General features: G+C 39.1%; 1 protein-coding gene across 4 annotated transcripts in view; it reads left to right on the top strand.

The window, feature by feature from the left end:
* Positions 1–12594, top strand: part of st3gal3a (ST3 beta-galactoside alpha-2,3-sialyltransferase 3a) — a 556478-nt gene that overhangs the window by 533520 nt on the left and 10364 nt on the right. The window contains exon 12 of one of the 4 annotated variants that reach the window (XM_072273561.1): positions 9850–9927. The exons of the other annotated variants lie outside the window; for them this stretch is intronic. Coding sequence (XP_072129662.1) covers positions 9850–9867 — 18 coding nt within the window. The 3' untranslated portion in view covers positions 9868–9927. Of the gene's footprint in view, positions 1–9849; positions 9928–12594 lie in introns of those variants that run through there. 4 annotated transcript variants of the gene reach the window in all.

The raw sequence follows: 12594 nt of genomic DNA on the forward strand, positions 1-12594 counted from the left end.
AAACAACACCTTAAGTCAGATGGGGAAAAATTCTTGAAAGCAGCAGAGGACAAATGGGTTCATAGATGTGACCTTCATAGTATAGTAGTCATAGTCATAGTCATACTTTATTGATCCCCGGGGGAAATTGGTTTTCGTTACAGTTGCACCATAAATAATTAAATAGTAATAAAACCATAAATAATTAAATAGTAATATGTAAATTATGCCAGGAAATGAATCCAGGACCAGCTTATTGGCTCAGGGTGTCTGACCCTCCAAGGGAGGAGTTGTAAAATTTGATGGCCACAGGCAGGAATGACTTCCTATGATGCTCTGTGTTGCATCTCGGTGGAATGAGTCTTTGGCTGAATGTACTCCTGTGCCCAACCAGTACATTATGTACTTGTCCAAGATGGCATGCAACTTGGACAGCATCCTCTTTTCAGACACCACCGTCAGAGAGTCCAGTTCCATCCCCACAACATCACTGGCCTTACGAATGAGTTTGTTGATTCTGTTGGTGTCTGCTACCCTCAGCCTGCTGCCCCAGCACACAACAGCAAACATGATCGCACTAGCCACCACAGACTCATAGAACATCCTCAGCATCATCCGACAGATGTTAAAGGACCTCAGTCTCCTCAGGAAATAGAGACAGCTCTGACCCTTCTTGTAGACAGCCTCAGTGTTCTTTGACCAGCCCAATTTATTGGCAATTTGTATCTCCAGGTATTTGTAATCCTCCACCATGTCCACACTGACCCCCTGGATGGAAACAGGGGTCACCGGTGACTTAGCTCTCCTCAGATCTACCACCAGCTCCTTAGTCTTTTTCATAGTAAGCTGCAGATAATTCTGCTCACACCATGTGACAAAGTTTCCTACCGTAGCCCTGTACTCAGCCTCATCTCCCTTGCTGATGCATCCAACTATGGCAGAGTCATCAGAAAACTTGTGAAACTTCTGAAACTTCGCAACAGAGACTGCCACTCTTGCATTGGTCTCGCCAGCCACAGACGGCACTGCACCGACTGTGTAGATAGCTAAGACGCAGCATCCAAGGTCGCCCTTGAACAATGGAGGGTCGCACTAATATTAACTTTGCAAGCGATATTTCTGTTGCTAGCTTTAATATGTGACAAATCATTGCATCGGAAAACTGTTGTATAGTTGTAATTTAAATGCATGTAAAAGTTAAAGGCAAGAGAATGAATACAGAACTAAAATATCTTTTAGCCATTGGAAAAGTTCAAAAGGCATTTTGATCTATTCGTAGCCTTTGAAGAAATGTAGTGTGGGGGGGCACAATGATGAAGGAGGTTGGGGTGGTGTGCAGAACACTTCTGCTACAGTCTGAGCTGCCCAGCTTTTCCTTCAGTATCATTTGCAATGAACTTGCCATCATAGTCTTTGACCTGTCTTCACATAAAGTTCTGAAATATGCAACAATAAATTAACCTGGGATAAGGATCTACCTTTAGTTGAAAACCTGAAACAAAGGTAGCAAATTCTGGAAATAACACAGCCGCATAATCTGAATCTGTAAACTGAAAACACTGAAAATGTTTTCAGGATTAAAAACTCAAAGGTAAGCATACATTTTTTAAAAGTATTGGAAAATCTGAGTAGTGGGGAAAAAAGGAAGGGAGGGTTTGTGTTCATACACACACACCATTGATATCTTCCTATTGTCAAGAATTTTCTGTTCCTATGTTATGTGTTTCCATGTACATGCCTTCACTTCCACCACCCTCTCTATCCCCAGGTCTTGTTCTGTAAATTTTCAGCATCTGTGAATTGGAGAATAAGTATGCAGATGTCATACTAGGGTGTTGTCTGTTCCTGAATGCCACACCTGTCAACACAAAATGCAAAATCTGCTTCAGGTGGTTTCTTGGTGCTCAAAGATGCCTTGCTTTCACTTCTGTTCTGTCAGTTCTGAAGTAGCTACTGAAGTCAGTATGAAATGAGCACAATGGAATGAATATGGGGCAGGAGGTACTTGATCATAGGTGCAGATAGGGAGGTTGGGTAGTGCTGGGTTTCTTCCACTACCTGTGAATGGATTTTGTTGCACTCAGTGAAGGAATCTGAGATTGTTAATGCCATCCTAGGTACTCTTTCTGAACGTTTAACAGCTGTAGAACAGGAATTCCCATGAGTCACTTGGTTTATTGTACCATTCCAACAACATTTGATTTAGTCTCACAGCTGATTTTAGTCTAGCCACCAGAGCAGAATGACAAAGAAATCAAAGGATTGAATGTCAATTTAAAAATAATGTCTAGGGAGCAGACAGTACTTGTGGTGAAGTTCTAAAGGCACAAATCCATAAGCCCAATGCCCACACTTGGCAAGAGAAGGATGTGTCAGAGGACACCAGAAATACCACAGTTGTGACCTTCTGCAAAAGAAGGTTCACATACAGTGTCATTAAATATAAGTCCATGCTGCTTGCCACAGGAATTTCAGAGGAATTTCAGTGACCAAAAAAGTTGCTTCACAGTCTGGATTCTGTCCCTGTGGAAGAAAGATCACAATGACAACTCCAAGAAAACTGCAGAGAGCAGCAGCAATCATTTTCCATGGCCTCTTTAGACCTTCAGTCTTTGAATCAAGAATGTCGGTGGAGAATTTAATTGAAGTTTGACTACTCTCAGAAATTTATCTCCATCTGACATTTGCAAGATATGGGTAGACAATGCAAGCTGTGATCTTGACAGGTAGGTCCACGACAGACTCAGCTTTGGTCCAAAGCCTGCTTCGTTTTGTCCCAGTACTTTTCTCAATCCTTCTCATTGCAATATAGCACTTAAGCTCCAACAGGCTTTCCAGTGAGGACAAACTTCAGTTTGGTCATTGTGCTGCAGCTGAATTGTTCACTAGTGATAAGAAATGAGGAGAGGCTGGGTCTTTTTCCTCCCCTGTCACAGTACAGGAAGGCCTATTATAAAACTTATATGACCACTCTGATGCCCAACAACTGCTTCAATATAACTTTTCTAATCTGGCCTGTCTCATTTCCATATTTAGCACTCTAACGTTCTGAAAAGCTTATTTTTTACATAATATTGATGATCGTCTTTATTCATAGAGTAATGGATAGGGCAGATTCTACAGCTGAAACTCTAATATACTCTGAAGCAGTATTACGGCTTTTGCAATTAAAATAATGCCTGTCACAGATGATATTAAGGCCACAATACAAAATATTTCATTTTGTGATTGTAATTCAATGGAAATGGTTGAAAACTCCTGCCTTCAAGAAGCCAGCACTTACCAGTTGTACCTCAAAGACCTCTTGGCCTATTCTTCAGTAAAGACCATACATCGTGTCAAGTAGCCAATAAATACCCTTCACTCAGGAATTAGTTTGCTTACATGCCTGAGTGACATTCCTCTTCATACAGATATTAACCTGTAATCTACTCCTACTTAGAGTGTAGAATTCCCTAGTAATCCTCAACATATTCCAATCAGAATTAACAAGTTTGACAATTTTATTACCTTACGAACAACGCCAAGCTTCAGTGAAGACTCCGTAACAACATGTAAAAATATGCAAACTCAGACAAGTGGTTGAAATATTTTGCATAATCTCATTCAAACTAGTCTAAAATATAATTTTTTAAATTTCATCAGAGTGGTTCGAAGACTTTGTGTGAAGCGATTTACTTTTGGAACGTATATTTAAATGTGTTTTGCCATTTCAGTTTTTGTTATTACTACAGGTTCCACATGGCATGGTGCAATAAAACTTTAGCCTCAAAAGGTTGAACCAATAAACCATCCACTTTTCTGCTTTTTTTTTCCTTTAGCATATTTATTATATATCTTAAATTCGCAGATGGCAGTAAAAAAGTTACATTTTAATTTATGTGCAATTTATTCCTTACCTTGAATTTGGAAACTTGGAACTTGTACATAGTGAAGAACTTTACCTATTGTACAAACAACAACTCACTCTATATAATTGGGGGAGGGGAGAGCTAACAATGTTTAATAATTCCATAAAGTCATGCACTTTATACATTTACAACTTAATAAATTGGAACGTCGTGTGCCATACAGCAAATTCTCAGACTAACACTTTAAGTGGAAATAATCAATAACTCACAAATGATTCACTGAAAATTTTATGAGTCCAAGTTTACAATGTGACCTAATATAACTTCAAATTCTCTACTATTACAAACTATTGTAAATATCCAGAAAAGCTCAATCCCATGAATGGAGGCTGCAGATCTCTAAACTCATGTAGAACTGATTAAATTAGCAGAGGGTAAATGTTCTTTTTTTGTGAATTGAGTGTCATGTTTCTGAAATCCTGTAAAATTCAAAATTTGCTTAATGTGCTAGGTAAGCTGAGCCTAACATACTTATATTTTATTACTTATATATGCTTATGGAGAGTAAACTTCCAGTGACTCTTATTGCATATCGCCTTGCAGAATGATGATTGGCTAAAAATATCCAATTAAAATGTCACTCTTGCACATTATTGATCTTTCTGTACAGGTACATCATTATGTTGCAGGCAGGAAACAAGATCCATGTACACATGAATGGAGGTTAAATAAATGGTATCTAGCCACGTATTCTCATTAATGGCATATTCACCTTGTTGAGTGAAAATTTCCATATCAGTTTTCTGCAGTGACACAATGCAATGTTCCTTTGTGAAATCTTTGAGTGGGAGCTCACATTGCAGTAAAGCCTCCTTTAAGTAAGTGCATTGCTACTGCATCAATTTAAAAGAGATTTGTACTGCTTTGTCCATTCAGATATTGCTTCGAGAACTCATTATCAAGAGCTCTTTGATGGATGGGAAAGGAAACAAAGACCTTGCAAATGTATTAGTGTAACAAAGAAAATTGGAGCAGGGAGTAATGGAGATAAAAGGAAGAGGTTTTTGGATTAACAGTAAATGAAAGAACATCTGGGGAAGATTCAGAATACATTGTGTTTTTGATGAAATGCAATGAATGTTAGATATGGGAGTATGATTATGACATAGGTGGGCTATTCAGCCTATCGAGTCTATACTATTTGCAAAAGGATCATTCTGGTTAATTTAACTTCCTGACTTTTTGAATATAGAGCTGTAGATTGTCGAACCTCTAAAAAAAACACCTCAGTGGAGGAAAGTTCGCAGAAAATAAATTAGGAAAATTAGAAATGGTCTAATGCAGTAATTCAATGGAACTGCCCTAACTCTGGAAATATTTATCAAAAAGAGTTGCTTCTTGGCAGAATTGGTGGCAAGCATTCATAAAACTCCACAAGTGAAAAGAGATTTACTAGTTGAACTATAGAAGACTGCAGGTGACAGTTGCTGAGATTTTAAACCACAACTATTATCTGTTTTAATTAGTGGGTTAACAGAGAGGAAATGTAGCATTCCCGCCAGGATCAACAATTATGGTAAAAGTGTGTATACTTAAGGAACATGTTTAAGATTAATTGTTCAGAACCACAGTTTTCAAGCCTGTTTCTGCAAGCCATTTTTAATCTGTTTAACAACCCCACAGAGCATTTTAACACACTGAAAATGTACTAAGGCATTTCAAATAAAATATATTGCTATCACTCCACGCATTAAAATAATCGAGCAATTGAGTAAAAATCTGGTCAAAAAAGTAGGTTTCAGCAAAATATAAATCAGGGACACAGAGGATTTAAGGAATAAATTCCAACATTTAGTAACTCAGCAACTGAAGGCACAACTGCGAGTAGTGAAACAATTAAAGGTGAAAATGCTAGAGAGGCCAGAATTGGAATAGTGCAGATATCTTGAATGGATGTGAAACGGAGGAGCCAATAGAGGTAGAGGACTGAAGATTTGAAAACCAGAATGAATTTCCTAGTCTTCAGCACAAATGTCTCTGAATCATGAAGTTTATCAATGGATGGAATGTTTACCAGCCTACAAATTTTCCACATGTGCTCACCTACTATGAAAAACTTCATTTTGTATGTCATCCACACAGATCATTTTAAAATACCAGTGCATTGAGATGGTACAAGTGATAGATCACTAACAATGCAGACAATACAATAGTGTTACAATTAAAGATCAGGTGCAAGGGCCATGACAAGGTTCTGTGAAGTAAAGAGTTCATCTTTGTCAGACAAGAGGTCCATTCATTAGTCTTATAACAGCAGATAGAAGCCATCCTTGAATCTGGTAGTGTGTGCTTTCAACCATTTGTATTTTCTGTTTAATGGAAGGGAGTGAGAAGAGATAATGTCAGGATTGGGAGTGGTCGTTGATAATGTTTTCTGCTTTCTTAAGACAACAGCAATTGTGGCCAGAATTAATGGAGGGGAAGCTGGTTTAAAAGATAGATTGGGCTGTGTTCACAACTCTCTTCAAATACCACGCTTGATGATTCTGTATAGAATGCTTTCTAGAGTGCATCTGTACGAATTGGCAAGAGTCAGCGGGGGCATGCCAAAATTGCTTTCACTTCTTGATCATAGTGTCATAAAGTGGTTGCACCAGGACAAGTTATTTACTCCAGCTCCAGGATTTATGCTGGGAATTTCCCCTTGAGCACATCACTTGTACATCTAACTAGTTCATATAGTGTTAAAAGACTGACGATATAAACACAGCTAAGAGTGCAATACTGTAATACATCGGAGATGAATGCAGATCTTATAAGTACTAAACACAGTAGTCTAGTTTAATTAATGTGCCAACAATCTTCATTATTTCCTTACAAGTTGGCTAAAAACCAATTTGTCCCCCAGAATTAAGGTCATAAGGACATTGTGCTCTGAAATATTGGTGTTCAAGGTCAAGATTTTCCACCTGCTCATATGTTTCACATCATGTCTGGACTCCTATCGTGTTGCAGGTCACTTAATCTATGTCCGCGAACAGGGCAAGATTAGTGACCTCTTTTTGCCATAAAATTACCACATTGTAAATTGGGAGTGCCAGAATAACAATATTTCTGCATTCTGCTGGTTAAATCCAGGGGATTAATTTGTACCATATATATAAACTGCATTTACATTTTACCTTTGAATAAGTGATGGGGAGCTAAAGCAAGACTGGGGTTCCATTTGTTCCACATTAACACATTAAGTGGATAAATTCCTTATGATGCTAATGGGAACTTCTGGCCTAGAAGCTACATATTCTACTTAATTTTTTTTCAATTGATGGAGTATCTGTACAACTCAATTGAAAGATAGTGGCTGGTTACTCAAGTCAACTTTCAATTCTATACTGATTGTAAGTTGTGCAGGAGAGGATACTTTAACACTGAAAAATGTTGAACTCACACCCACATTCACTATTCCCCCAGACTTACCGGAAGCCCATTCTTCTAAGCCTGTGCGACCTCAAGCTGATCGGTGAGATCCTAAGCAATGCTGGGGCCTTAGATTTATGTAAAGGTGTGTCACGGATGAGTTAGAACAAGCCCCATCCACAAAAACTTTTTGAAGGATTATAACATGAGAGCCATCTTTTACTGGCTGTCTTCTTAGTCCAAAAATGATTTTAAAAGAAATAATTAAAAAGTAAAAGTAAGAAATTTAAAATCAAATGTTTGAAAAAGAATAACTAACTTTTCTCTTTCTCCACTGAATAGGTTTGAAGATTGTTGACCAAGTAAAACCTGTGTGGAATCAGGGCATTTCACAGATTCCATGGAGTAAAGGCTGAGAATCTGATCAGGATCATGCTTTACTCGTGGATTCCATAGAAAACTGGGATATGGGCAACTGAGTTAGGGAAATCCTGAAACATTTTCACTCACTTTATGTAGTATCTTCAGTTTCAAATAGTATTGTGGGCATCCCCTAACAGAGGCGGGGAAATTGGTCCTTTGTAAATGAGAACAGAAGATTTGGCCAGGGAGTCATGAAGGGAATCATCCCTCCAAAATGCTGAAAGGGGAGGGGATATGTGAGAGGCAGTGGCATTTTGTTGGAGCTAGCAGAAATCGAGAAGCATGATTCTTCCATTCCCGTGCATCAATTCTCAACTTATGGCTATTTCCCATGTAACTGCAGGAGGCTCCAGTTGTATGAGAACCACACGTTCCAGGTCAGATGAAGGTTCCTGGATCTGATAGACTAACAATTTCCCTTCTCACAGATGCTGCCCAACCTGCTAAGTGTTTCCAACACTTTTTGACCAAGGAGGTGTGGTCCAAGTGTTGGGAAACAGAGTTGGTGCAGATGGGCTCCCACTGGTGAGCGTGGATGTGTGGGCTGAGTGGCCTGTTTCCAGGCTGAATGTTTATTTGACTCTAGGTGCAAGATCTATCCTTTCACCTCCTCCCTTCCCACCATCCAGGGAACCAGTTTTTCCTATTGAAACAGTGACCATCAGACACCAGAAATGGACAAGTGTTCCAAAAGCCAAAGACTTCACATTGTGAATAAGGAGATTCTCAAAAGCATTGCATGACAGCAAGGATGAAAGGCACAGGGGTAGGATTTTTAAAAGGAAGAATTGATAAAGCAAATGCCTTTCTAAGAAAAAGAGTAAAGGTGTGGAGTGTGTTTAGTAATGCGCCTTAGTTATGTTGTCGGTAGCAGAGTTTGAAATTGGGTCAAATAATAAGGATTTTTGGAGGTCAGTGCAAACAGCATGGATATATCCATCGGGAAGTAGGAAAAGAAGAGGATGTTGGCTGCGGATGGCTGACAAGGGGTCAGGTAGATGTTATTGCACGTGTCATGTCAATGTATCATTTGTGGCTGGGGAGAGAGACGAGGACTAAAACCAAATGATGTGATTCATAGTTTTGGGGTGATTTTCAACTTCACTCATTTGAATTTACCTGATTATTTCTATGCAAAAAAGATTCATCACCTTCTTGTAAGAGGGCATGGATTAAAACTTTGATAACTCTTCTGTCACATTGCCTGTATGTTTTCTATAGATCATGCAGCAGGAGGATTAAATGGTAATCTATTTTAATCTTCCCTAGTAATAAGAAAAACGTGGTCCTAGAAGCTTTCTTTTTCCCCTGAGAAAATATTTGTGGTCTATTGTATTTGAACAGTTTGAACATTTTTATAGGATCCTTTGTAACACATCCCAAGTTACCGCAGTGGGACACTTCAAACAGAACCCAACAGTTGAATACATAAAAGATTAGGGCAGATAGCCAAAATCTTGTTCAAAGTATGACTGAACAGGCAGCAAGCAGGTTGTTCAGTTTCTGCATTCAATTCCTGTTTGGACGAGACACTTTGCACAACAGTTATAAATTCCTACTCCATTCTGAACACAAATCCTTTGTGCTTAGCAATAGATTTGCAATAAGTGAAGTGGGAACAATATTATTTTGCAATCTAAATGAATGTTGATGATGAGAAAATGTGGTTGGAGGACCATAGATTTTGAGAAGTTCCATGTTTCACACAGTTCCTAATTTAAAGATCAGTTCCTTATTTAAAAATCAGTTCATTGAAGGTCCACCCAAGTCATACTGATGTTTGCGCATTACACTGTATGTAAAGCAGCAATGAACTGATGCTGCCGCACAGGGTATTTAGTACCACCACATGGGAATACATTTGGGCTAAAATTGTCATCCTGTCAATTTTGAATTGGTTTTAAAATTGAGAGGATGACAATCTGTTATACAGATATCATAATTATTATGGGAGTTTTTCACCTGGAATCCAGAGCCTTTATTGTTGTATGGTTGATGTATTAGCTTTCTACAATATATATTAGTTTGAGGGTGATATCTAGGGAATCCCAGGGTGCTCAATCAGCAGATTAACCTGTATTCCATTCCTCTGTGCAAGAAATACCTAGAGTTTTCTGAACATGCCTAGAGGTATTTTGTTGAACCGAGACTGTGCTGTGATTCTATGAATTATTTCAAGGTTTTGAATCAAGATTGAGAAAAGAGAGAAAAAGCAGTCATGTAAATATGATGTTTAACGATGGCACCAAGATTGGAGGTGTGGTGAACAGCAAGGAAGGCTTTCAAAGCTTAGCTGCAGGATCTGGACCAGTTGGAAAAATGGACTGGAAAATGGGAGTTGGAACTTAATGCAGACGAGTGTGAGGTGCTTCACTTTAAGAGGACAAACCAAGGTAGGACGTACACAGTGAATGGTATGGCACTAAGGATTGTGGTAGAAGAAAGGGATCTAGAAATACAGATCCATAATTCCTTAAAAAGTCGCATCACAAGTGAGGTGAGGGCCTCCACTGTTCAGAGTTGACCATGGATATTGCATCCCAGCTGTCTGGATATGCAAGCCCGGGCAGTACGATATCGAGAGCAAGCTCACTGTCTCCATGCATTTGATGAACCCAAAGGAACGGCAGAAACCGATACAGTTTGGTACAAGAAGCATCGCAGGAGTTGCCAGTCAGCATTGAACTGAATGTAGGACTGCCTCAGGGACTCCAGCTCTGGAGTTTTCCCTCGGAGTTTACTCCCGAAGCCTTCCCCATGAGCACATATAGCCACAAGGCAGCGGAGGTTTGAGATCAGAGTTTTCCTTCGCCTAGATGAGTTATCAACCACAGCTGACGAGTTCCATCTGCCCTAAGCAACTGGCTTTAATGCGCCAGTAACTCGCCATTGCCCCTTTTCCCGTCAGTGGAAATGGTTCCGGCAAGCTTAGTAGCTAAGCCACACACGAAGGCCAGGAGCTGGACTTGGTTGTCAGAGACTGTTTGAGGCACACACCATTGGGAGATTTTAATAGATAGTGGGAGCTCATCCCCATTACCACCATTGGCTGTAACAACCTCGAGGAACCAGCATCACGGGTAGATAGGGCCATAAAGAGAACTTCTGGCTTTTATAAATCGGAGTATTGAGTATAGGAGTTGGCAAGCTCTGATGAAGTTGCATAAGATGCTGGTGAGTACTGTGTGCAGTTCTGATCACTTGCTTAGAAAGATATCATTAAGATTGTAAGGTTACTGAGAAAATGTATAGGGATGTTGAGTTATGGGGAAAGGTTGAATATGTTAGGACTTTATTTCGTGGAGCATTGGAGAATGAGAAAAGATTTGATAGAGCTGATAAAATCATAAGGGGAACCTGAGGGGGAACTTGTTCACTCAGAGGGTGGTTGAATGTAGAACGAGTTGCCAGTAGAAGTGATGAATGTGGGTTCGATGACAACATTTAAAAGATGTTTGATTAAGTATATGGATAGGAAAGTATGGAGAGCTATTGTCCAGGGGATAGTCGATGGGACAAAGCATAATAACAGTTCAGTACAAACTAGATGAGCTGAAAGGCCTGTTTCTGTGCTGTAGTGCACCATGACTCTATCTTATATCAATAGCAACACTTATAACAATTTACACTTATATAGGTCTACATGTCTCCAAACTTAATATCTACCTTAAAAATGTGTTATCTAACCTAATATTTCTGTAAAGCACTTTAGGATGTGTCATTGCAATATACTGTAACTAGTCTTCAAATGCAAGTTGTTTTGGAGCTTATATTCAAACCAATTTAAAAAAAATCAAAGTTTAGTTTTGGAAATTCAGTTTCATTACTCCACAGGTATTTATGTTCAATTTTTTAAAACTCATAACAAATACATAGTAATTAGAAATACTCAAATTTCAAAGTAAATTTATTATCAATGTACATTATATACAACCCAAAAGTGAATCAATGAAAGATTGCACCAACTTGGGCACTCAACCAATGTGAAAAATACAACAAACAGGGCAAATACAAAAAGAAAGAAATAATAATAATAAGTAAATTTACAATAAATATTAAGAACATGAGGTGAAGAAAGTTGTCTTTCTTCACCTCATGTTGTCTTTGAAAGTGAGTCCATAGGTTGTGGGAGCATTTCAAAGATCGGGGATGTGAGGTTGAGTGAAATTATCCCCTTTCTTACAAGAGCCGGATGGTTGAAGGGTAATAATTGTTCCTGAACTTGGTGGTGTGAGTCCTGATGCTCTGTTTTGATGTGCTGTATGGTGGGAAGGGTTTTACCCGTGATGGACTGGGCCGTACCTACTATTTTTTGTAGGATTTTCCATTTAAGGGCACTGGTGTTTCCATACCAGGCTGTGATGCAGCCAGTCAATATACTCTCCACAACACATCTTTAGAAGTTCGTCGAAGTTTTAGATGTAATGCTAAATCTTCGCAAACTCCTAAGGAAGTAGAGGTGCAGCCGTGCTTTATGCGTGATTGCACATATGTGCTGGGCCCAGGATGGGTCCTCCAAAGTAATAACACTGAGGAATTTAAAGTGGCCGACCCCCTCCACCTCTGATCCTACAATGAGGTCTGCTTCATGGACCTCTGGTTTCTGTCTCCTGAAGTCAATAATCAGCTCCTTGGTCTTGCCTATAACAGCAATGTCAGCAAACTTGGATATGGCATTGGAGTTGTGCTTAGCCACACAGTCGTGAGTATAAAATGAGTAGTGCAGAGAATTATATTCCAAAACTTCATATTTTAATGCTTAATAATTATAGTAAAAGCTATGTTAACTTTACCTCGAAATAGGTCTCAATCCTAAGCATCAACAGCCCATTTCTCTCCAATGATGCTGCCCAACCCACTGAGTTCTTCTAGCATCTTTGTTTGTTCATTCTAACTGTCTATTCATGCACAGTACAGGAACTTC

Source organism: Mobula birostris, chromosome 12 (genome assembly GCF_030028105.1).
Source record: "Mobula birostris isolate sMobBir1 chromosome 12, sMobBir1.hap1, whole genome shotgun sequence".
Classification (NCBI taxonomy): Eukaryota; Metazoa; Chordata; class Chondrichthyes; order Myliobatiformes; family Myliobatidae; genus Mobula; species Mobula birostris.